Here is a 25470-nt window from a genome sequence, read left to right as displayed (position 1 = left end):
CGTTTTCACTAAATCTTGGACATTTGTCATTGATCTACCTGTTTACCTTCTTTCTCAAAGAATGTCTCATGGGAATAAAGGCTAGAGAAGCTCCTAAATTTAGGTCTGATTAGGCTCTGAAAGACAGTGGAAAACGCATTTGTCTGAAGTACCCAAGTGGAGCCACAGGCACAGCTGGCTGCTCCTTCCCTCTGTGGGGCAGCCAGGAGTGACACTTGGGGAAGCACAGCTTGGCTTACTGTAGAGGACGTTGGGGAATGGCAATAATTTTGCAGTAAGACATTTTCCTCTCCTGCCCTTGGAGGATATCCTGCTGTGATTAGTCTGAGCTCTTTCCCCTTTAACACCTAAGATGTTTATTTCCAGCCACCAGAAGTGTTTTAGATACAGTTTCAAGGAATTCTGTGCGGATTGACCAGTTTTGGCTAATACTGTTACCGAGGAAGCAATGATTAAATTCAATTTAAAGAAAATCTTTATTGAGTAAGTGCCGTTTGCTAAAATAGGTAGCAGTGGAACCTGATGACTTTTGCAATCTAAGGGGAAGAAATCATAAACAAGTGAGGGTGATATAATGGAATGAGGATATAATAGAGGACATGCCCGGTGAGGAGAAGCTCTGCCAGGTGTCTTGGGAACCTCACCTGGGAAGAGGTAGTTCCAGGTAGGATGTGTTTTTAGAGAAGAGGTGACCTTAGGTATCAGTCATAAAGGGTGAGGTAAGCAAGTGTAAAAACAACTTTCTGATTAAGAATGCCAAAAAGAGCTGCTTTGTCTGTCTTTATTGATGATATCTGTTATATTTGGGTTGTTTTTTTTTTAAGAACACTTCCAGTTTATTTTTCTGATTATCCAAGTAAAAACATGTGCATTATGGCAAAAGCACAACACAAAAAGTAAAGATTAAAAATCACCGTGAACACCTTCCTTCAGATAGAGGTCCTTTCATTTGATTTGTTGTTTGGTTGGTTCATTTTTTGGCTTTGGTATGTATTCTTTCAATATTTTCCCATGCATGTAAGGGGCAGATCATTCGCAATTTTTAACTGATCACCCTAGAAACCTATGGCGTATCCTAAGAATTGATTCCAATTTTGTGGAGGAAGAGCGCCTTCCAATTTGGTGGCTGGCTCCCAGGTTAACATTCAGGTCCAGCACACAGAATTTTAACAGCGGCACCCTTTCAAGTTAGCTCTAAATAAATTTTATGCTTTGCAGGTTCGTTGTTATATTGGTTGTTGATTCTGCGGCAAAATATCTATGTAGTTAAAATTCAGGCATGACAGGGATTCTTATTGTTTGACCTTCTATAAGGTCAAAGCTCTAGCTTTCCATAAGAGTTAATTCTAAGATGTCATCCCCTTAAAAGTCCCAAGGAGAAATATGGGTAGTTGGGACACTAGAGGGTAAGAACAAGCCCACATGGCTTTTGGTTTGGACTAATGGCCTTTTTGAAACCCGGGGAAGGAAGGATGGATTAATGAGTCTGAAGTCAGCAGGGGCCATGAACTCATGAAAGCTCCCCCTTTGGAATAATCCATCTGAATGGCACTCGGTCATGTCTTAGTGGGAGAGCCCTGTACTAAGATGCTGAGTTAGCTCCTACCAAGCAAGCATTTTAGATCTGCAAGGGGCCTCCTTGAAGATCATCCAATGATTTTCAAACTTTTTTTTAAATCTCCAAACCCTTTCAAATGACATCTCATGCAAAGATCAAATACCTAAAGCAGATAAAATCAGCTGCTTTTATAAATGGAGAAGAGGATTTGGAGACCTACCTGCTTAGGATTCCTTCTCCCCACTGCACACAAGACAGCTTCTCCAGCAGTTTGAAATCAAACCAGCAGTTTGAAAATCAGGGAATCTGTGAGCCTAGACAAAGATGTAGAGATATACAGAAGGTCGATAATACCAATTATCTTTTTTTAGTGTGTGGGGGGGAATCGGATTGGGGGAGTGCCAGAGTGTAGAAGTCAAACAAAAATAGCCCCGGCATGGTACAAACCTAGAATGTGAAATTATGTCTGCAATATTATAGCACCTATATAAAAGTAAATATGCCTACCATCTAATACTGGGTGGTATTATGAATAAATAAAAACATTGATTTAGGGGCGGGCCGCGGTGGCTCAGCGGGCAAAGTGCTTGCCTGCTATGCCGGAGGACCTCGGTTCGATTCCCGGCCCCAGCCCATGTAACAAAAACGGAGAAACAGAATACAATAAAACAAGAAAATGTTTAAAAATGTTTCCCTTTCTTCCTTCCTTCCTTCCTTCTCTCTGTCTTTAAAAAAAAAAAAAAAAAAAACAAAACATTGATTTGATGAGGATAAAGCAGTTTCCATATTGAATTTCTGTTATTTTGATTTTTTTTGCAACAAAATAATGTTTTTAAAGAAGGAAAAACACATTCAGTTGTGATTTAGTCAAGCTATGAAGTAATAATACCAGTGTAGCCAAAAGCTCTTAAATATGAAGAAATGCTAATCCACGACCTACTTGCCTTTCTGTGAAGCACTGTGCATGCTCCACGCAGGCCCAGAGGTCAGGGGGACAGGGCTGCAGGGCCCGCCAGGCTCCTTCTCCTCTCTGTTTGAGCTCCAAGGGCATCCAGGACAATAGCTTCTTTGTTTGGACTTCTCATTTTTACAGGAATGGATTAATACTCCTGCCAGTGTTTACTCCGTATCTGGCCCTTTCATCTGTGGCTGGAGAGCCCACAGGAGGAAGTTCCTGAGCCCACAAGCCCCCAAACCCTTCTTCTCTGGTGAAGATGGCAGACACATGCCCTTGCCGGCCTCTTAGAAGTGTTCTGGATTCCTGGTCCTCAGTCTATAGAGTTTAGATATCATCCAAGACCCAAAAAGTTCTTCACCAAAACCCTTTGGGGCTGGCTTTTAGAAATCTTTTTGAGGGAGTTTTGTGGCCTCCTCACCTCAAAAAGCAGCAGCCTGTAGCCATGGAGGAACAGAATCCATAACCCAAAATGTTGTGATCTTTTCTCCTTTTAGAGTTTAAGAGGTCAAAAATGAAGGCCTCAAGGAATTAAACCTATCAGTTTGCATGGTGTAGGGAAAGAGCCCAACTTGGAAAACTGACTTGGACCCAGTTTTCTGTCCATTTTTAGAGCTTTGACCTCAAATAAGGAGACAAACTAAATGACCCCTAATATCCCTCACGATTCAGATAAATGTGTGGTGATTCTCCTAAGACTGTCTCTTGCACCTGGCCTCTGCCCCATCACTTTTCCCAGCCTGTGTAGTGGGGTAAAAGGTTTCCTCAGCTCACCCGGCACTTTCTCTGCTGTGAGTGAGTGGGTTAGCCCCGTGCACCTGGAGTGATGTGGGGCATCACCCTCCTCTCCAGACTTAGGTATTACAGAGTAGAATTCAGCATCACAAATTGTAAAGAAGTGTTTCATGGCTGAAGGTGATAAGAAATCATTGGACATGAATTGCCAGGGATTTCTGAAACTGAAGGTTTTCTTGGAATTGGTCCTTGTGCCAAAATTTTGTATCAGGTCGACGTGTTCGGTGTAGCCTGACATGTTCTAGATCTCTGTACATAACGGACCTCTTCTACTAACAATTTTCCAGAAACCATTGATCACAGACCCATCCACTCTCCTCTTTCTAAACCCTTTTCTATTAAACCCTTGGTTCATCTTCCCAGAGCTTGGCATCTTGGCCACTATTTGGCAATTGGGGTGTGTTTGTTTTCCTTTTGATACATGGGCAAGAATCCAATGCTTCAGGGCCAAGATGATGTGGACATAGTATCAGATTTCTGTCTGGTCGCTTTCTTGGGATGACTCCTGCATTGGCCTCTTATAGTGCAAGTCCTCGTCCCCTTGGGCAGTAACATGTCTTGGGCTGTATCTTTCTTGCCCAGGAGCTGGTTTGGGCACTGTTTTAGTTTCTCGGCAGCTATGACAAATACCATACAGTGGGTTGGTTTAAACAAGAAGAATTTATTGACTCGTGGTTTTGAGGCTAGGGGAAGTCCAAAATCAAGGTGTCGGCCAGGCAATGGTTTCTTCCTGGAGGCTGTGGTGCTCTGAGGCTGGCTGCCAGTTACCCTTGCTTTTCTGTCACATGGTAGTGCATATGGTGGCCTCTTGTGGCTCTTCTCTCCATCTTTCACTCTACTTATAAAAGACTCTAGTCATCTGGATTAAAGCCCAATATGAGTCAGTGGGGGTCACACTTTAGTTAAATAACATCTCGAAGAGATTTTATTTGCAATGGGTCTGTGCTCACCAGAATGCAAACCAAGACCAAGAGCATGTCCAAACTGGAGTACACAGCGCAAGGGCCAGTGCAGCTGAAGGATGTACACGGACCAAGAGCAGGCACCCAGAGCTTCAGGAAGTAGGCAGGGGGATGTCAACACAAAATATCAAGAGAAGAGGCTGTTTTTCCTTTCTTTTTCCCAACTGAAAGTTAAGGATGATAAGCACAAAGCCCAAGTTGGAATCAGACCAACTTCTCCCTCATGTAGCTGGGAGAAGTTTTTGGCTATAAGTACTTGCCAGGTAACACCCAGGAACCATCCTCAAGGACGTTCTGTTTTGGTTTTTGTTTTCCCTTTCTCCAAATCGGATTAAATCCTCATAAACTGAGCTCCAGACTTTTGTTTATAGAATAGTCTTTGTCCACCTTAGAATGGAAACACATTACCTCGCTTTCTTTTCACAAATACACAAAAATTAGGAGACACTGATTTAGAATAGAAAAGTCCTAGAAATGCCACTGAATAGAATCTCATGGTTTCAAAGACATTCTGGGCTCTCAGAATTGGAATTTGTTTTCAGGTTTTATTTGACTGTTTTAATAACAGATTCCTTTCTTCAGTATAAGTCCTTTTGTGGACACAGTGAAACTGAGGCCAAACAACCTGCAATAATAGGTCAGAGCCTCACAGTTATGAAATCAACACTAGTCTTTATTCAAGCCTTAATTTCCAGTATACCATCAAATACTCTGAGTTGAGGGGAGACAAGGTATTATTAGGTGACTCAGTTGAAACCAGGACATGCCTTATAAAAATTACGTCTTGGTATTGATGCATTTACATGAGCAGGAAAGTGGTGGGTTTAATTGCTGAAGCCCTGGTCTGTGTGCATAATGGGGAGCAGGGCTCCCACTTTGGGTTTCTGTACTTGCTGAACCTGCCTTAACCAATAGCTACTTTCCTGCCTGTGCTGAGCTAGCTTGTGCATACAGTTCCCAGTCTTGGAATAAGGTCTTCTGTATTTGGGGATCTTGGATGGAGCATTTGTCACCACTGTGCCCTGTTGATGGGTGTAGAATTGTAATTCTAGACTAACACTTAACATTGACTTTTATGCCCACCCAAAGCCCTCTCCCTTGCTGGTTGAGGGGAGGTGAAAGGGTGTCCCTGAGGGAAGTTCATGAACAGTGAAGAGAAAGCTGCTAAAACTTTGTATTGGTTCTTTTAGGAAAACTGGGGCTACCTCTCTCTTTTGCTCCAGGCCCTGAGATGGCCAAAGCCCAAAGGGCTCTAGGGAGCTGTAGTGGTCTTTGCCCTGCATTTCCTGATCAACACAGACAAGGATCCTTTGTCTCCTGAGGCTGAAACCGAGCAGCCAGATTCTGTTGTTGGCCGTGAATTAGAGGTTGTGCTGGCAGCCCCAGGGAGAAGCTAATGGAGATCCAGTGGCCACAATGGGTTTTCACTGCAGCTGAGCTTCTCCTTTTCCTAGCTCATAAGGACTACGCCTTGCTGTATGCAGACCACTTCCTGGTCATGCCCTGGGCCAAGTCAGAATAAACCCTGGGGTTGGAGAAACACTCGTAGGAGAAGGGAAAACTTGTTTATGAATGAGCATAATGCAGAGCAAAATGGGGTGAGTGCCCCTCCATTAACGGTGAGTAAGGGAATTCAGAGAGCAGCAGGTGGTTTGGAGCTATGGGGATCAGGGAGGCCATGTGGATTTGAACTCCATTTTTACGGGTGGGTGGGAGCCAGATATGGCAGTGGACAGTTGGGGAGAGCTTGGACACAGGCAAGGAGGTAGGAGAGCATGTGTGTGGCTGAGCACTGGCAGAGAGCTCCCTTTCTCAGCAAGACCTTCTCTTGAATACAAGACAGGGGCTTGTGAACACAAATACAAGGAAAGTATTCTTCTGTTCTAACTCAAATGATCGTTCCCCCCAATTTCAGTTATCTGTTGTGCCAGAATTTTTCTCTTATTCATGTACCTTCATGGATATTAATTTAGCAAAACCTTTTCTTTAAATCAACTCATCATTTTTCATAATTTCTCCACCATAATGAGAAATACACAAAATATACATAAATACACTAAATACATGTACTGTAAGGGTTCACCAATAAAATCAAAACCAGACCTCCAGATATCACCTTTGTATATGCACTCCTTGGGAAATATTGTCAGTATTTAGTCAACCGTTGAGAAGTTATAAAATATCAAAAGTTAATCTGCCCCACCCCATTAATAGAGCTCTGTTTTTATTTTAGAGTTCTTCCCTTCATACTAGGATGACAGCTGTTACATTAGGTAGACAAGTAACGGGATTAATTTAAACCATAATTAAGTCAGAGACGGATACAAAATGGAACTGTGGGCTCTGCTTGTTGTTTTTTGTTTTGTTGTATTGACCAGGTGAGCATTCTACTGACAACCAGTAGCCCCATTAATTTGTCTTGGTTCATTCTATACTAATTAATTAGGCACTGACTTTAAGCAAGGAAAACCCATTCGTTTTCTTCAATGTCTGTAAGATTCACTGGGACCCCTCAGGGAACCAGCTGTCAAGTTTCAGAAAAACAGTCTTTCTTATGTACGCCTTAATGCACATCCAGGTGGGGCCTTGGAAGGTGAGACTGGGTGGAGCCTGCCGCGGACCCCTTCAATTCCCAGAACTGAGGCAGCCTTGTGGATTACATATCCCTCCACACTATGCCAGCATTGGCCTGGGAAGGAGCAGGCAAAGCAGGATGATCCCTTCAAGAAGAGAGCTCCCTGCCACACCTTTGTGGAGCCTCTAGAGGGGTCCAGGGTGCTGGCTGGGCCAGGGACTGAGAAGGAGGAGCTGAGAGCCTAAAGCCAAGCCTCTTTTAGGAGGTTGTAATCATCCTTCCTACACCTAGTCCTGCAACTGTCACCCGAATGCACCCACAGGACTCAACCTACAGACCCCATTTTTAACATTTTTTAATTGTGAAATATAATATATATACAGAAAAGCAATAAATTTCAGATTCCATTTTAACAAGTAGTTATAGAACAGATTTCAACATTTCGTAAGCATTACAGGTCCACGATTTTAGGTTTTTCCCTGTAGCTGCTCCAAGATACTGGAGACTGAAAAGAAATATCAATATAATGATTCACCTCATAACTCATACTCATTTGTTAAATCCTATCTTCTCTGTTGTAACTCCTACTTCTTCTTTGATCCTTCTCCCAAACTTCAGAGATATTTGGGTTATACCCATTCCAACTTTTTTCATGTTGAAAAGAGGTATTGACATTATGGGATAGGGGGATAGAACTCGTTGATGTTCTGGAGAGGCTGGCACCTCTGGGTTTCAGAACTTATCTGGTCTAGGAACCATCTGAAGGGTTACATTTCTGGGAAGTAAACTTGGTTCATGCAACTTTTCTAGGATCTCAGATAGAGCCCTAGGTGTTCTTTAGGGTTATCAGGAATGATGTTCGTTGGGGGTTGGTAAACTATGGTGATTAGCAATATCTAATGAAGCTTGCATAAGAGTAGCCTCCAGAATAGCCTTTTGACTCTATTTGAACTCTTTTAGCCACGGTTACCTTATTATGTTACTTTTATTTTCCCCCTTTTGGTCCAGAAGGCATTGTTGATTCCATGGTTGCAGGTCCAAGCTCATTCCTGGGAGTCATGTCCCACATTGCCAGGGAGACTCATACCCCCTGGATGTCATGTCCATGTATTGGGGAGGATGATGATTTTACTTGCAGAGTTGGGCCTAGAAAGAGAGAGACCACATCTGAGCAACAAAAGAGGTTCTCTGGAAGTGACTCTTAGGTATAACTATAGGTAGACTTAGCTTCTCTGCTACAGAAATGGGCTTCACAAGAGCAAGCCTCGAGATCAAGGGCTTGGCTGTTGACTTGGAGTCCCTAATATTTCAGACTTGATTAGGGGATTCCCCAGTGGTAAAGCTTAATAGTTCTATATTTTTTCTCCAGTCCCTCAAGGGATGTTGGCAGTGCTTTTTAATTATCTGCTCAATATACTCTGGGATGTATCCAGGTATTTTGTTAAGCTATACAGAATTAACAAGCCCTCATTCCCATTCTGGGCTCTATGTGTTTGGGTTGTTAAAATGAACTATCCAGAAAGATTGAGTTAGATTTTGTGCTACAGAAAATTTAGGTTTGGGACAAAATAAAGCTCTCTTCCTTTGGTCTCCTACCATAGGTGAAGTCCTAAATTACATTGTCAACCTTTACCCTGTATTCTGACTTACCTTAGTCCCAACAAAAGTGGCATTGTTCTTATTTCTAATTGAAGAGAGATCTCTTCTTCAGTTTCTGTAACAGTTGTATGTAGCAAAGCTGACTTTCAGAGCTGGAGTACTCCAACTGTGAGTCTGAGGTGTCATCTGGTACCCAAAACTCCAGGGAAATGCTAGGTTATACACATATAGCACAGCATCTCAGAAGCTAGAAATGATACTTAAAGCTCAAGAATAAATGGGAATGCTATAAGAGCTTACAATCTAGGCCCCAGTTTTCTTATAAATATTTTCTAAAAAGACAATACCATATTTGTCCTTTTGTTTCTGGCTTATTTTGCACAACATACTGTCCTCAGGGTTCATTCTCCTCATTGCATGCCTCACAACTTCGTTCCTTTCTGTAGCCACACCATATCCCATCATATGTGTACACCACAGTTCGCCTTTCTGCTTCTCAGTCATTGTACCCTTCAGCCACTTCCATCCATTGGACATCATGGATAATGTACAAGATAAACAATCTATGTCTCCTCACTTAGTCGTACAGTCATCATCACTCTCAATTTTAGACAATTTTCATTGTTCCAAAGAGAAAAATAATCAAATAAGAAATAATAGATAAACACACCCTCACCATAGAGAAATCTAAAACTCATGTCCCCCTCCCCACCCAAATTATTTACCCCTAGTATTGCTGTGGGACTCCTGTTGTCTTCCTGTTAACTATAGGTCTTAGCATGCAGTAGTTGTTTTCCCCCATATGACCTCTATTATTGACTCTTTGTACAAGACTCAGACCTTTAAAGTAATTTAAAAATGAGCCAAAACCTATTTATATTTATAGTATTAATCCATGAAATGCATGGCTCTTTACAATCCCTTTCAATCATATACACCTTCAGTATGGCAATAGTACTTATAAGCCCATAATGAACTACCATTACTTTTATCCATTCCTATACAATTAAATTCAACCTTATTAGGTAACTGTTCACTTATCTCTAGCTTCTGTGTATCTCTAGGTCCCCTATATTCTACATATTAAGACTCTGAGGTTACCTTTACCAGGGTCACATTAGTGAAATGATACAGTATCTATCCTTTCGTGTCTGGTTTATTTCATTCAGCAGTATGTCCTCAAGGTTCATCCATGTTGTCATATGCTTCAGGACCTCATTTCATCTTACTCCTGCATAATATTCCATCATATGTATATACCACATTTTGTTAATCCACTCATCTGTTGACGGGCACTTGTATTGTTTCCATCTTTTGGCAATTGTGAATAATACTTCTATGAACATCAGTGTGCAAATGTCTGTTTGTGTCACTCCTTTCAGCTCTTCTGGGTGTATACTGAGTAGTGGTACTACTGGGTCATAGGGCAATTCAATATTTACTTTTTTGAGGAACTGCCAAACCGCCTTCCACAGCAGCTGTACCATTATGCATTCCCATCTTAATGACATTTAACCTTTCTGTCCATGAGCAGTGAATGAATATTCCAGTTTCTCCACATCCTTTCTAACACTGATAGCTGGAGCCATTAATAGCAGCCATTCTTATAGGTTTGAGGTATATCTCATTTAGTTTTGATTTCGTTTCCTTTATAGCTAATGAACATCTCTTCATGTGTTTCTTAGCCATTTATATTTCCTCTTCAGAAAAAGCTCTATTCATATCTTTTGCCCCTTTTATAATTGGGTTGTTTGTTCTTTTGTTGTTGAGTTGTATGATTTTTTAATATATATACTGGATATCAAACCCTTATCCAATGTGTGGTTTCCAAAAATTTTCTCCCATTGAATTGGCTGCCTCTTCACCTTTTTGACAAAGTCCTTTTGTCAAAAGGCATAGAAGTATTTTATTTAAAGTGTTCTCACGTATCTATTTTTTCTTTCATTGCTCATGCTCTGGGTGTAAAGTTTAAGAACCTACTCCTATCACTATGACTTGAAGATGTTTCCCTATATTTTCTTCTAGGAGTTTTATGGTACTGGCTCTTAAATTTAGGTCTTTGATCCACTTTGAGTTCATTTTTGTATAAAGTTTAAGGTAAGGGTCCACTTTCATTCTTTTGCCTAATGATATCCAGTTCTCCCAGGCCCAGTTATTAAAAAGACTATACTGTTCCAGTTCAGTGGAATTGGGGGCCTTGTCAAAGATCAAATGACCATAGATTTAGTGGTCTGTTTCCACACTCAGTTTGAGTCCATTGATCAATATGTCTGTCTTTGTGCCAGTACCATGCTGTTTTGATTATCTTGGCTTTATAATAATCTTTAAAATCAGGAAATCAGGAAGTGTTAGTCCTCCCACATCATTCTTTTTTTTGGAATTTTTTTGGCTATTCAAGGTCTCTTTCCCTTTGAAATAAGTTTGATAACTAGCTTTTCCAAGTCCTCTAAGTAAGTTGTTACAGTTTTGATTGGTATAGCATTGAATCTGTAGATCAATTTAGGGAGAACTGACATCTTAACAACACTTAACCTTCCTGTCCATGAGTAGGAAGGATGTAAATAGACATATCTTTCCACCTATTTAGATCTTTGATTTCTTTTAGCAGTGTTTTGTAGTTTTCTGTGTACAGGTGTGTTACATCCCTGGTTAAGTTTATTCGTTTAGTTGATATTGTGAATGGAATTTTTTCCTTAATTGTCTCCTCACTGGGGACATTAATAGAAACATTTCTGATTTTTGCACATTAATTATGTATTCCACCACTTTCCTGAAATTGTTTATTAGCTCAAGTAGCTTTGTTTTAGATTTCTCAGAATTTTTCAAGTGTAGGATCCTGTCATCTACAAATAATGTTTGCAGTAAAAAGAAAGGTTTTATTACTTTCTTTCCATTTTTGATGCCTTTTATTTCTTTTTCTTGCCTGATTGTTCTAGTAGAATGTCTAGCATAATAATAGTGGTGACAGTGGGCACCCTTGTCTCATTCCCAGCCTTAGGGGAAGGTTTTCAGTCTCTCACCATTGAATATGATACTGGCTATGGATTTTTCATGTGTGCCCTTTATCATATCATATTGAAGAAGTTTCCTTCAATTCCTACCTTCTGAAATGTTTTTATCAGAAAAGATGATGAATTTTGTCAGATGCTTTTTTCAGCATCAATTGAGATGATCACATGATTTTTCCTTTTCCATTTGTTAATGTGTTGTATTACATTGATTAATCATCTTGTATTGAACCACCCTTGCATGCCTGGTAGAAATCCTACTTGATCGTGGTATATGATTCATTTAATGTTTTCTTGTATTCGATTTGCAAGTATTTTGTTGAAAATTTTTGTGCCCATATTCTTTAGGGAGATTGGCCTGTAGTTTTCTTTTCTTGTAGCATCTTTATCTGGTTTTGGTGTTAGAGTGATGTTAGTTTCATAAAATGAGTGAGGTAGTATTCCTTTTTCTTCAATATTTTGGAAGAGTTTGAGCAGTATTGATATTAGTTCTTCTTGGAATGTTTGGTAAAATCCCCCTGTGCAGCCATCTGGCCCTCTTCCTACTTTTCTTTGTAGGAAGATTTTTGATAACTGATTGAATCTCTTTACTTGTGATTGGTTTGTTGAGCTCTTCTATTTCTTCATGAGTCAGTTTAACTTCTTCATGTGTTTTTAGAACTTTGTCCATTTCATCTAAGTTGTCCGGTTTGTTGATGTATGGTTGTTCATAGTATCCTCTTATGCTTTTTTTTTCTTCAGGGTCCATGGTCATGACACCCCCTCTCATTTCTGATTTTGTTCATTTCCAACTTCTGTTTTTTTCCTTTGTCAGCCTAGTCAGGGGTCCATTGATTTTATTGATTTTCTCAAAGAACCAACTTTTGGTCTTATTGATTCTTTCTATTTTTTCCCCCAATTCATTTATTTCTGCTTTAATCTTTGTTATGTCTCTTCCTCTCTTTTCTTTGGGGTTAGTTTGCTATTCTTTCTCTAGTTCCAGGTGAGCAGTCAAATCCTCAATTTTTTCTCTTCTTTTTTAATATAGAAATTTGGGGCAGTAAATTCCCTCTCAGCACTGCCTTTCCTGCATCCCATAAGCTCTGATATGTTATATTCTCATTTTCATTCATTTCCTGATATTTATCAATTTCTTCTGCAATTTCTTTGACCCACTGATCGTTTAAGAGTGTGTTATTTATTCTCCTCGTATTTGTGAAAGTTTGGGTTCTTTGGTGATTATTGATTTCCAGCTTCATTCCATTGTGGTCAGAAAAAGTGCTTTGAATAATTTCAATCTTTTTAAATTTATTAAGGCCTTTCTTGTGCCCCAGCATAGGATCTATCTTGGAGAATGTTCCATGAGCACTAGAGAAGAGAGTATATCCTGGTGTTTGGGGGAGTAATGATCTATATAAGTCTGTTAAGTCTCATTCATTCGTTACATTGTTTGGGTTCTCTATTTCCTTACTGATCCTCTCACTGGTTGTTCAGTCTCTAGAGGAGGATGGTGTATTGAAGTCTCCCTTCACTATTATTGTTGAAACATCTATTGTTCCCTTCAATTTCCCCAGTGTTTGGCTCATGTACTTTGAAACTTCTTGATTGGGAGCATAGACATTTATGATTCTTATTTCTTCTTGGTGAATTGCCCCTTTTACTAATATGTAGTGCCCTTTCTTGTCTCTTATAGAATATTTACATTTAAAGTCTATTTTGTCTAATATTAGTATAGCTATTCTTGCTTTCTTTTGGTTATAGGTTTCATAGAACACCTTTTTCCATTCCTTCACTTTTAATCTATTTGTATTCTTGGGTCTAAGATGAGTCTCTAGTAAGTAGCATATAATGAATCATATTTTTAATTCAATCTGCTAATTGATATATTTTAATTGGTGAGTTTAGTCCATTAACATTCAAAGTTATTACTGTAAAGGCAGTTCTTGAATCTACTGTCTTATCCTCTGGTTTTTATTTGTCGTATCTATGATTATTTTCCTTCTCTCTTTTTATCCTTTAAATTACTCTTACTTACCCTTCAGTTCTGTGTCCTCCTCCAGGCCTCCCTTTCCAGTCTTTTTTTTTATTTTCAGCTGACAGAACTTCCTTTACTATTCCTTGCAGGGCAGGTCTCTTGTTAATAAATTCTTTTAGCATTTGTCTGTCTGTGAAAATTTTAATCTATCACTTTTTTTTGGCATGGGCAGGCTCCAGGATTTGAAGCCGAGTCTCCAGGATGGCAGGTGAGAATTCTGCCACTGAGCCACCAATGCAACGCCCTAATCTGTCACTTTTGAAGGACAGCTTTGCTGGATAAAGAATTCTTGGCTGGAAGTCTTTCTCTTTCAGAATCCTAAATACATCATACCACTGCTTTCTCGCCTCCATGGTGTGTGTTGAGTAGTCAGAACGTAGTCTTATGTGACTTTCCTTGTATGTTGTGAATCACTTTTCTCTTGCTGCTTTCAGGACTGTTTGCTTCTCTTCAGTGTTTGAGAGTCTGATTATATGTGTCTTGGAATGGGTCTAATTGGGGTTCATAGTGATTCTTTGATTTGCATATTTATGTTTTTCATTAGGATTAGAAGCTTTCTCCCATTATCTCCTCGACTAATCTTCCTAGCCCTTTGTTCTTCTTTTTTTCCTTGTGGACACCAATGATTCTTAAATTTGCATGCTTTGTTGCCCATCATTTTCCTGAGATCCAATTCCAATTTTTCCATCTTTTTTGCCGTTTGTTATTTTGTGCATTTGAATTCAGTTGTCCTGTCCTCTAGTTCACTTATTCTTTCTTCCCCATCTTCAAATGCACTGTTGTCTCTAGAATATTTTTAAATTGGTCTACAGTATCTTTCATCTCTGTGAGATCTGATATTTTTCTATTTATTCTTTCAAATTCTTCTTTATACTCTTCTAGTGTCTACCTGATATCCTTTATGTCATTAATAACCCACTGAATTTATTTAGGAGATTTATATGAACATCTTTGGTTAGGTGTTCCAAATTCTGTGTCCCCTCTGGTGTTTTAATATGGTCATTTGCCTAGGCCCTATCTGTCTGCTTCTCCATGTACTTTGTGATTTTCTGTTGGCTTCAAGGCATTTGATTATTTTGAAAGTTGATTTCCCTCTTGTCTAAAGTTCGTATTTGCCTTATCTCCTTTTGCTCTTGGTTTGTCAGTAATTCCCCACAAAACCAAGGCCCAGACCTCAAACAGGAGATGCAACTCTAATTGGAGAACTATTAAAAGCTAGGCAGAAAGGCTGTTTGCCAGGCTATACTTTCCATGTCTTCCCAGCAAACAGCACCCTTGGGCCACTTCATCCCCTCAGGCCCACCTCTCCTGAACTACAGTAGCCAGCTGGGAAAGATGGAGAACCAGTTCAATTCCATCCAACCTGGTCCCTGTGTGCAATGAAAGCCACCAACCCTCGGGCTGGGGGTTGGCAGAGTCTTGCTTGTGGGCCTGATGGAACTGGTGGCTGCCAGGCTCCTGCTTGGAAAGACTTTGGGCTGTGGGACTGATTATTTCAACTGTGTCTGCTGTCATTCAACCTGGAAGAGCCTGGCATTGCAGCATGGCTCAGCTCACTTCCTTGGCCATGCCTCTCTGCCCATGCACACCTGAGGACTCTGGGCCATTCCTCTCTGCCTGTGCATGCCTCAGGGCTCTGGACCTCCATGGGGAAAGGGAAGTTGTAGTGGGTCATCATCTCAGAAGCCCCCCCAGCAATTTTTTTTTCAATCCTATAGAGACCCATACTGAAAACTCTAATATACCTCCCACCTTGATACCTAAATCCATCAACATTTAACATTTTGCCACATTTGCATATCATTCCCTCTGTCTGTCCATTTCTCCATCCATCCGTGCATCCATCAGTTCATCTGTCTATTTTCTGAATATTTGAGAGTAGATTGAATGCATCAGTCTTCTTGAACAATTAATTATTCCATGTACATTTCCTAAGAGCAAGGATATTCACTTATGCAACTATTTAAAGTAAAGTTATTAAGTTTAAGAAATTTAGCATTGATGTAAAGCATATAGGCTGTATTCTAATTTTTTCATATATCCCAATAATGTTTTGTTTTTCTTTTTTCATTTTTAGTCTTTATTTTTCTAATGAAATTATATAATAACTGTTTATATCAACAAATATCCATTTGGGTCATTTGAAAAATGGCAGACTTAGGAGGTGGGTGTTAAGTGGGTGATTAGGAAGGCTTTTATAATGGGGTTTTCTGTTGCTCTGTTTGCATGATTTTGAAAGAAATATTTCATGAATAGTGCAGAAAAGAGAACTGTGATGGCCATTTTCAGGACATGGTTACTTAGCTGGCTAGAAAACGATTCATTCTGAATGAAAAGACCACTCACATATATTAAACAAATTGGAAAAACTGGCTCTGAGGAGTGGGTTATATTTCTTAACTCTTGGTCTGAGCAAAGAGTTGATGGCTTTGATGCTGATTTGGAACAGTGACTCCCAGGAGAAGTCTTCATTAAACTATTCAGTTGGGACTGTCTTGCCACATGATGTGGCATTGTCAGGCCCCTTTGTGGATGGGCACGCTGGCTCTCCTCTGGTCAAGAGCCATGGGCCTTGGATTGCCTTCCCAATGAGCAGGCCACAGGACACACTCTGTAGCCCATCTTTTTTTATCCCTCGCTTTCCAGCCTTTCCTGCAAAGGACTCTCTTGGCGCTAAGCTCAAGTTTCAGCTCTCTGGCCTCGCTGTGGGTGTGGGAGACAGGGCAGAGTTTGAATGTGCTCCTGCTGTAGAATTCCAGGAGTAGCAGTGTCAAGGATTTAGACCTGGGCTGCTTAATCCATGGGTGCAAGGATATAGCTCAGGGGGCCTCTGCTATTTCATGGGAACTATTTAAGAAATGGGTTCTCCCCTCAGCTGGGTAGTCAGTCTCTGCCTAGGTGATGTTTTCAGACCTGAGCTTCTACACCTCAGTGCACCTCTAGTAGTGTGGTTCCAACAAGCAGCCATGTTGAGCGGAAGCTTCCTCCAATAATGTTTTTTTGAGGTCCCAGCAATCTTATATGTAGGAGTGAAACAATATCTTGCTAAAATCTAAGGGTGATTTATGATAAGTAGATTGCAAATGTACCCAATTCCATAGCAGATATGCTAGTGTTTGTGTTAAGGCACAACACATATGGGGAGCCAGAGAACCATATATGGGGGAAACTGGAAAGCAATGAAATGCAGCTTCAGAAAATGTCCCATGACTTAGTTAAAGCTACCACTTTAATCCCACAGAGAATTTGTCATTCATTCTATGGAAAACCTTAACTCGTTAATTAACCAAACTAATCTATTTTTTGTTGAAATATTATCTAACAGTTTGCTGTTAGAAAGGAAAATTCTTTGTATATTTTAAAAATGTAATTGAAACAACTCTCATCATTAAAAAAATAGGGTGCAGCTTATCGTAGATACTATTATAGACTGTCCATTTAAAAATCTGATGATTCAGCTTAAAGAAGGTGTTTTTAACACACCTAGAGGAGGTTTGGGGGTCTACTTGTTCTGTCCATGTGTCTAGCTCTGAGCACAGACCATCTAGAACACCAGTTCGCCAATATGTCCCAGCTGATTGGTTTAGTAACACTTTAAAATTAAAATTTTGCCTTCTATCTAGGTCCCATGGACTTTATTTTTGCTTAGCAACAGCTGAAGTGGGAAAGTTCTTGACAGTATTTATGTACTAATAATTTTTCCCCCCACAGAGGTGACTTCTTATCAAATATGTATGTATTTACCTTGTTAATTGTCCATCTCATGCATTTTATAAAGAGTATATAGAGTGTAAAATCAAAGTGTACACTTGAGATATGCTGTTGAGGCTGCAGTTGAGAGAGGTGGTGATGTAGTGGAAAGGGCAAGGGGACCTCCCTGACCGCATTTTCATCTAGTCGTTAGAATTTCACTGGTTGATTGCACCGTCCTGTGGAGTTCTTGACTGAGAAAAGAAAGAGCATGAATTGAAAGTTCTGTTGCCAATCATGTCTTTCTCTGAGATGAATCTGATTTTGTCAATTTTAATGAAATTAGGCCCAGTGTCACCCTGGGTGTCCTGTAGAGAATGCACCTTCTGTAGTCACTTGATCTTGCACCTCCCCAGAGTCCTAATGCCTGACCCTTGGGAGAGAATGAAATCCAGTCCAGTGGAAAGGCTGCTCTGATTCCAGCCTCCAAGGATCCTTCAGTTGGGTATGATCTAAAGGCAGTGGGGGTTGCAGAGCATTCCAGAGCTGGGGCCCAAGTTGGTGGGAATGGGGACTGGTGTTGGACATGGTCTTTCCAGGGAGTTGTTCTAGAGGCACCCTCCTGTTTGTGGGGCGTTCTGTGTTTCACTCAGGGTTTTCACACGTGACACACACTGAATCCATATCTGAATCTGAACCATAATAGCAGGCCTGGACACGTGGACTTAGCACTTCCTTAAAAATAACAGTTAAATAAGTAAATGAATTTTATACTCATAAAAATCCAGTGAGATGGTAGCTATCACTGACCTACTTTTCCCCTAACCTACTGTTTTGAGAAATTTCCAGTATTACAGGTAAGTCTCAAAAATAGTGGGGTGGATCCTACATATCCTTCACCTAAATTCATTAGGTGTTGAAATTTTACCATATTTCCTTTCTCTCTCTATTTTTCTTTCTTTTGTGGGAAGAGTGGTAATGGACCAAACCATTTGAAACTTCCAAACGTTTTGACTCTTAGCCCCTAAATATTTCAGTGGCATCTCCTAAGAATGAATGCATTTTCCTACATAAGCATGATAAAATTATCCAACACAGGAAATTAAATATTAGTACAAGATTATCTCATACACACACTCCAATATCCCCAACTATCCTTTATAGATATTTTTTACTCTGATGATAATTGGAATCAAGTTCAATGCATTCAGTGTAGTTATCACATCTCTTTATTGTCCTTTAACCAAGACCAATCCTCAACCTTTTTCTTTTTCTCTTTTTTTTTCCTTTTTGGTTTTTTCATGTGTTGACATTTGAAGAGTGCAGGCCAGTGGCTTAGTAGAAAGTCCCTCCGCTTGGATTTGTCTGATTGTTCCCTCACGTGTAGACTGGAGGCAGGAAAGAGTGCCCAGGTGATTTCCGGTCCTTCCCAGCACATCACGTGGGGGCATGTAGGGGCAGGTGGCGTCAGCTTGCCTTGTTATTGGAGGTGATAACTCTGATTGCTGGGTTGAGATGGTGTTTGCCAGATTTCTCCATTGTCAGGTCGCTTTCTTCATCATAAATTACGTGATCTGTGGGATGGTATTTCAAGACTGCATCAATTATATGGTGTGGTAGGTATTATTGCTATTTTCAGATTAGAAAAAGGAGGCTCAGGAAGGGAGCTGGTCCGGGCCTCGCATGCCTGCCCCAGTGGGGAAGACCTGAGACTGGCATACTGTCTGTCCACTGTGACCAGGTCACCGGTGGAACCTCCTGCATTATGTCACAGCCTACCGTTTATAAGCCACTCATTCTTTGTGCCCCTCTCTGCACACAGACATCTGTCTTAGAAATCATCTGTTTCTGTTAATTTCATCAGGTTCTGCCTGAGGTTGAGTTCCTTGGAGGCAGGGCCTGAGATAGCCCTTGTGCAAGTTTTATTGAGGGAGGGACCTATGAATGGTGGGGGATGCAGGATGGGGCCGGGGTGGAAATGAGATACAGGTGTGGGTCACCTGGGGTCTAACCTGTTCCCTTAGGGAGCTCCTAGGCGGGTGAATGGCACCTTAGGGTTTTCTGCCTGGAAACAAGCAGGCCACACTTCACACACTGGTATCCATGGGTTTGCCCCTGGGGGGGAGGGCATAACTTCCAGGACATTTCCAGGAGGGCACATCTCAGGGGAAGGGAAGCAGCTGAGAGCTTTTAGCAGCCAACACTCACAGTAGCTGGGAGATGGATGCCTGGGGCACCAACAGCGTCCCTTACAGGGTTCAGTATTTCCTTCCTTAGTTCTTTTGCCATAAAAGCCAATTTGTTCTGTAATTATATACTATAAAAGCTCAAATGGCTGCCTGAATAGAGAAGCTAGCGTCACCATTTTCAAACGCAGAGTCTCATTTATGGTTGGCCCTTTATGAGGCCCCATGAATCGTATTCACTGTCTTCCTGTCTGATCCCTGGCTTTTGAGACCGAGGCCAATTGTCGGAACAAAGGCTTCTGAACTCCTTGAACCAAGAGAGGAATCACAGTATGTGCTTTTCTAAGGGAGGAAGAAGTGTCAACATAGGTACTCTCTGCACACATGAGTAGGGATTGTCCTGTTCAAGATCGTTTGTAGAGTTTGACCCTGGAAACAACCCCAACCTGAGATGGCAGGGGTGAGACGCCTCTCTGTTTAATAGCTCCTGACCATTCCTTCAGTGGCATGTCATCCTTCCCCCGCCCCCCAAAACCCAACTAATCAAATTTAAGGTAGACTGCATGTTTTGCTCATAGGTCTCTGGCAGCTGCAATTCAGCAGCAGCAGCAGCAGCCCTGGGAGCTTGTTAGAAATGCGCATGCTTGTAATCCGACCTAGAATCAGAATCTCTGGGGACTCAAGCCAGGAATCTGTGGCTTATCAAACTGCAGGTGTCTCACATGCAAGTTCGAGTTTGGGAAGCACTGATCCAAAGCAGCTGTTGCCAAACTGGGCTACGCTTTGGGATCACTTGAGGAGCTTTTAAAAATCTGGGTGCCTGGGTCCCACCCAGGGTGTAATTGATCTGGGGTGAAGTCTGGTTGCTGAATGTCTGTTAAGCTTCCCAAGTGATTTTAATGAAAGTCAGTGACATCTTTTTCCCTTATGGGAAAGGAATTTTAACATGAGCTTCATCTTAAAAACTTTCTCCTTATAGCTGCAAATATTCACTTCAAGATACCCAGAGGCAGTAGTAGTATATTTGTAGAAGGAGAAATAGCCTTTTGGGCACAGATTCTCCCATGTGGAAAATTGTAGCAGATCTAAGTGAAAACTCACGCTTGAGAGGAAACAAAAAGGAAATCTTGAATGGATGCTTGAGATTCTTTAGGCTTAGCACTGAAGAAAAATCAAGAAAGCGGTGAGTTTAAGAAACTGGGGTGGAGTCTCTGGGCAGCCCATGCACTACCAGAGCTCCGTCCGCGTCAACACGTGACCACGACAGGTTGGCTGTTTCTGTATTTGATCCCACCTTTACACATGGAGGTGTCCACAGGAAACGTCACTCTTTCTTCTTTAAAATTTTTCCATGCTCCCCATACATCCAGTTTCATTATCCATCCTCATCAGTGCTGAAGACTTTGCCAAGGGTACACACTGGAGTTTCTTTGGATTTAGACATTTGAAGACCCCATGCACCCCCACCCCGACTTCCCCCTTCAGAATGAATGACCTCACTACTTGAGGACCCATGAGGGAGAGAGTGACAGCAGCTGGGGGTGAGACTTCTGGGCCTGAGCCAAGCAGCAGATTGGGGTTTTAGCCCTCTCATTTTTGCCAGGGGGTGACCTTGAGCATGACAATTCACCTTTCTGAGCCTCTTTTCTTTTAAAACATATTTTATTGAGATATAACATATATATAAAAATAACAATAAAGTAGTTATAGAACAGATTTCAGAGTTTGGTATGGGTTGTAGTTCTTCAATTTCAGGTTTTTCCTTCTAGCTCCTCCAAGACACTGGAGACTAAAGGAAATATCAATATAATGATTTAGCGGCATACTCATTCGTTAAATTCTAACTTCCCTATTATTAACTCTTCCTTCTCCTTTGATCTTTCTCCCAGTCTTTAGAGGTGTATGGGCTATGCCCGTTCTAACTTTTTCATGTTGGAAGGGGCAGTCGATAATATGGGATAGGAGGATGGAACTTGTTGATGTTCTGGAGAGGTTGGCCCCTCTGGGTTTCAGGACTTCTCTGACCTAGGAACCCATCTGGAGGTTGTAAGTTTCTGAAAAGTAAACTTTGTAGAATCTCAGATAGAGCCCTAGGTGTTCTTTAGGATTCACAGGAATGATGTTGGTTGGGATTTGACAAACCTTGGCAATTAGCAATATCTAGTTTTAAGCTTGCATAAGAGTAGCTTCCTGTATAGCCTTTTTGACTCCATTTGAACTCTCTCAGCCACTGATACTTTATTTTGTTATAGTTCTTTTCCCCCATCTGGTCAGGAAGGCATTGTCGATCCCATGGTGCCAGCGCCAGGCTCATCCCTGGGAGTCATGTACCACATCATCAGGAAGACTTTCACCCCAAATTTGATGGCCCACATAGGCGTACGTTAATGATTTTACTTGCAGAGTTGGGCTGAGAGGTGGAGGGGAAGGGGCTACATTTGAGCAATAAAAGAGGTTTCCTGGAAGTAACTCTTAGGCATGATTGTAGGTAGTCTTAGCTCCTCTGATGCAAAAATAAGTTTCGTAAGGGCAAGCCTCAAAATCAAGGGCTTGGCCTATTTTCTTGGGAGTCCCTAATGTTTGAGAGAGTTTCAAGGATTTTCCAGGTGGGAAAGTTTAGTACTTTCGTATTTTTTCTCCAGTACCTCAAAGGACTCCACCAATACTTTTTAATTATCAGCCCACCATAGTCTGGGATGTATCTGGGTATTACATTAAGCTGTGCAGACTTATAAGGGTCTTTCCCATCCTGGTCTCCATGTGTTTGGGTTGTTTGAATGAGCTCTCCAGGCAGGTTGATTTAGCTTGTGTGTTACAGATTTAGTTTTTAGACACAATAAACCTCTCGGCCTTTGGTCTCATGTTGTAGGAGAAGCTCTAGAGTACATACGCTGTCATCTTTTGTCCTGTATTCTGATTTTCCTTCGTCCCAACCAGGTTAGCTTTGTTTTTATCTCTAATTGAAGCCTGATCTCCTTTTCGGTTATTTTATTAATTATTGTTATGTACCAATGCTTGGCTTTCAGAGCTGCAGAACTTCAGCTCTGAGTCTCAGGTGTCACAGAGCTGAACCTCTTTTTAAAACCTGAAATCTCAGTACCTATGTTCAGGCCTGCTGTGAGGAGTAAACGAGAGAATGTTGGTAAAGCACCTGTCACATAGCAGGCACCCCGGAAACAATACCTTGTGCTCACGAGCTTACTTGTTACCTGGAAAGTCTGGTGAACACTGGACCTCTCTTTAATTTCTAGCGCTGCCATTTCATGATGTTTTCTAACTCTGGATAGCTTGGGCCTCGGTTTCCTAATCTGCTAGTGAATATTTAATGATGATTAAATATTTAACCATCATTAAATATTCACTAATAGGGTTATTGTTGGCACCAAAGGTGACAATTGAAATCAGCGTGGCTTTAAAAAGAAAAAAGTGCTAACACACATATATAAACATAACATTTGCATTTTAACTTTCTAAGTGTACGGTGCATGGCATTGCACATTTAATTTGCAAATTATAATTACATTCCCAATGTTGTGCTATCCTCACCACCATCCATTATTAAAACTTTGTTATCACCTCAAAAAGAAACTCTGCACCTGTTATTAAGCAATAACTTCCCGTTCTTGCTCCCACTTCACCCCCGGGAACCTCTAATCTACTTTCAGTCCCTGTGAATTTGCTTCTTTGAGATATTTCCTGTAAGTGGAATCATACACTATTTGTTCTTTTGTGTCAGTCTGGCTTATTTCACTTAGCCTAGTGCTTTCAGGTTTCATCCATGTTTGTAGTATGTATCAGAACTTCATTCCTTTTTATGGCTAAATAATATTCCAGTATATGAATATATCACATTTCATTCCTCCATTTATCTGTTAATGGACATTAGGGTTGGTTCCCCTTTTTGACTATTATGAAAAATGACAATGTGGTTTTATAAATAGCCAACACCATTCCATTGTGAGGTTTAATTATAAATAATGCTAGTAACAACAGAAAAGAATGCTTTGATTTGTGAGCAAAAAATCAAATCTAATTCATTTTGATATAAAATGAGTGCATGCTGTGGGTCTTTTCCTTTCTAGCGGGCAATGTTCGTATGTTTGATACCAGCTGATAAATACCACAGACAGAACTTAGCGTTTAGGGATCTGTCCTTAGGGCCCAGAAATGGTCTTGGCCTAAATACAAAGAGTTAACTAAACGGTATTTAGATATTTAGAGTCTTTTGAAAACAATTTAGAAATAGACGGTTGGATCTGTTGAGAGCAAAGCACTGTGCTTTAACAGTAGGGATACAGAATAAAATAAAACATCATGTCTGCCTGCAGAAAGCTTTCAGTTTGGAGGGGAAGTTGGGAAAAAAAAAGTGGTGATCAAAAGATGGCCTGAGTGCTCTCTCTCTCTCTAAGCCCGACCCTGCAAGTAAAATCATTACCCTCCCCCCTACGTGGAATATGACATCCAAGGGTGAAAGTCTCCCTGGCGACCTGGGATATGAATCCTAGGGATGAACTTGGCCCTAACACCATGGATCAACAATGCCTACCTGACCAAATGGGGAAAAAGAATGGTAACAAAACTCTCTCAGTGGCTGAGAGAGTTCTAATAGAATTGAGAGGCTATTCTGGAGGCTACTGTTATGCAAGCTTCAACCAGGTATTGCAATTTGCCATGGTTTGCCAAATCCCAACCAAAAACATTCCTGCCAACCCTGAAGAACACTTAGGGCTCTATCTGAGATTCTACAAAAGTTTCATGCACTAAGATCACTTCCCAGAAACCTACAACTTCCAGATGGGTTCCTAGGCCAGATAAGTCCTGAAATCCTGAAATCCAGAGGGGCCAGCCTCTCCAGAACATCACCTAGTTCCACCCCCCTGTCCCATATTATCAACAGCCCTGGCCAACATGAAAAACTTAGAATGGGCATAGCCCAAATCCCCCTAAAAATTGGGGGAAAGAAGAAGGAGAAGTTAATTACAGAGAAGTTAGGATTTAACAAATGAGTATGACTGCTAATTCTTTATCTTGATATTTCTTTTAGTTAGTCTCCAGTATCTTGGAGGAACTAAAAGGAAAAACCTGAAATTGTGGAATTGTAACCCATATCAAACTCTGAACTCTGTTCCCACTTGCTTGTACAATGTTCTTTGAAATTTATCGCTTTTTTGTATGTATGTTATATTTCACAACAACAACAACAAAAAAAATCTGACCTGTTCAGTGCAGTGGGCCAGGCCTATGCAGTGGTGGAGATGGGCTCCTTGTCAGGACACCTGAGCTGCAGGCACTGAACCCTGCCATCCTCTTCCTCCCAGCATGCTGAGGCACCAGGATGATGACTATTGTGAAGGAAAGGACATGGCAGCCAGTCCCCGGGACTCTGGTTACGACAGCCTCTGCAACAGACTGAGCATTCTGGACCGGCTTCTCCACACCCACCCTGTCTGGCTGCAGCTGAGCCTGAATGAGGAGGAGGCAGCCCAAGTTCTGCAGCCTCAGCCTCCCGGGGTAAGAAACAGGCTCCATTGCCATAGGGAGAGTTCTAGAAAGTTTTCCCCAGCCTGTAGGAAGCGTGATTCTCAGTTTGTTCCTGGGTTGTAAAGCAGGGAACTTCTGGAAACTAAGAAGGCAGCTCCCAGGAATGGAGCCCTTCCCATGTAGTCTTTCTGTCCTCATCTAATCGGTTGGTTGCCGTGGAAACTCCAGCACTCCGCAGGGAGACACAACAGGAGCGGATGGGGAGGGGCGCAGGTTGCAGACCCTGGGCCTCTTGAGACCTGTCCTCGAGGATGAGCACAGGTCGGGTCTGGGGTCCTTATTGTCCCTATTCCTTCCTTTGCCTTCTGAGCCTGGTAGAACCCACCCAGCCAACTAGGAACCCAGTTCTTCAAGAGTTCTGTGTACGCAGGCATGTCTGCTCGGCCACCGATGCAATCCTTTTTCTTGTGCTTTCTCAGTAGTTTTCCACGTGGGCCAAAGTCCGATTTAGTTTTTTCATCTTCTGTCCATCCAAGACCACCATCCCACCTTGTCAAACCCACTCCATAACTTAACAGAAGTTGGTCAAACAAGTTTTATTCCGTAAGTGGTATATCCTATGCTTCCCAATATGGTAGCCACTTACC

The 25470-nt window shown here is 41.3% G+C and overlaps 1 protein-coding gene across 7 annotated transcripts in view; it reads left to right on the top strand.

The window, feature by feature from the left end:
- The window catches only part of RIN2 (Ras and Rab interactor 2), a 286859-nt gene that overhangs the window by 219279 nt on the left and 42110 nt on the right, over positions 1-25470 (top strand). For 6 of the 7 annotated variants that reach the window (XM_077114814.1, XM_077114813.1, XM_077114810.1 and 3 more), the window contains one exon: positions 24661-24853. The exons of the other annotated variant lie outside the window; for it this stretch is intronic. In XM_077114814.1, coding sequence (XP_076970929.1) covers positions 24661-24853 — 193 coding nt within the window. The remainder of the gene's footprint in view (positions 1-24660; positions 24854-25470) is intronic. 7 annotated transcript variants of the gene reach the window in all.

Source organism: Tamandua tetradactyla, chromosome 1 (genome assembly GCF_023851605.1).
Source record: "Tamandua tetradactyla isolate mTamTet1 chromosome 1, mTamTet1.pri, whole genome shotgun sequence".
NCBI lineage: Eukaryota > Metazoa > Chordata > Mammalia > Pilosa > Myrmecophagidae > Tamandua > Tamandua tetradactyla.
Note: the sequence above shows the minus strand (reverse complement) of the source record. Positions and strands in the feature narration are given on the sequence as shown.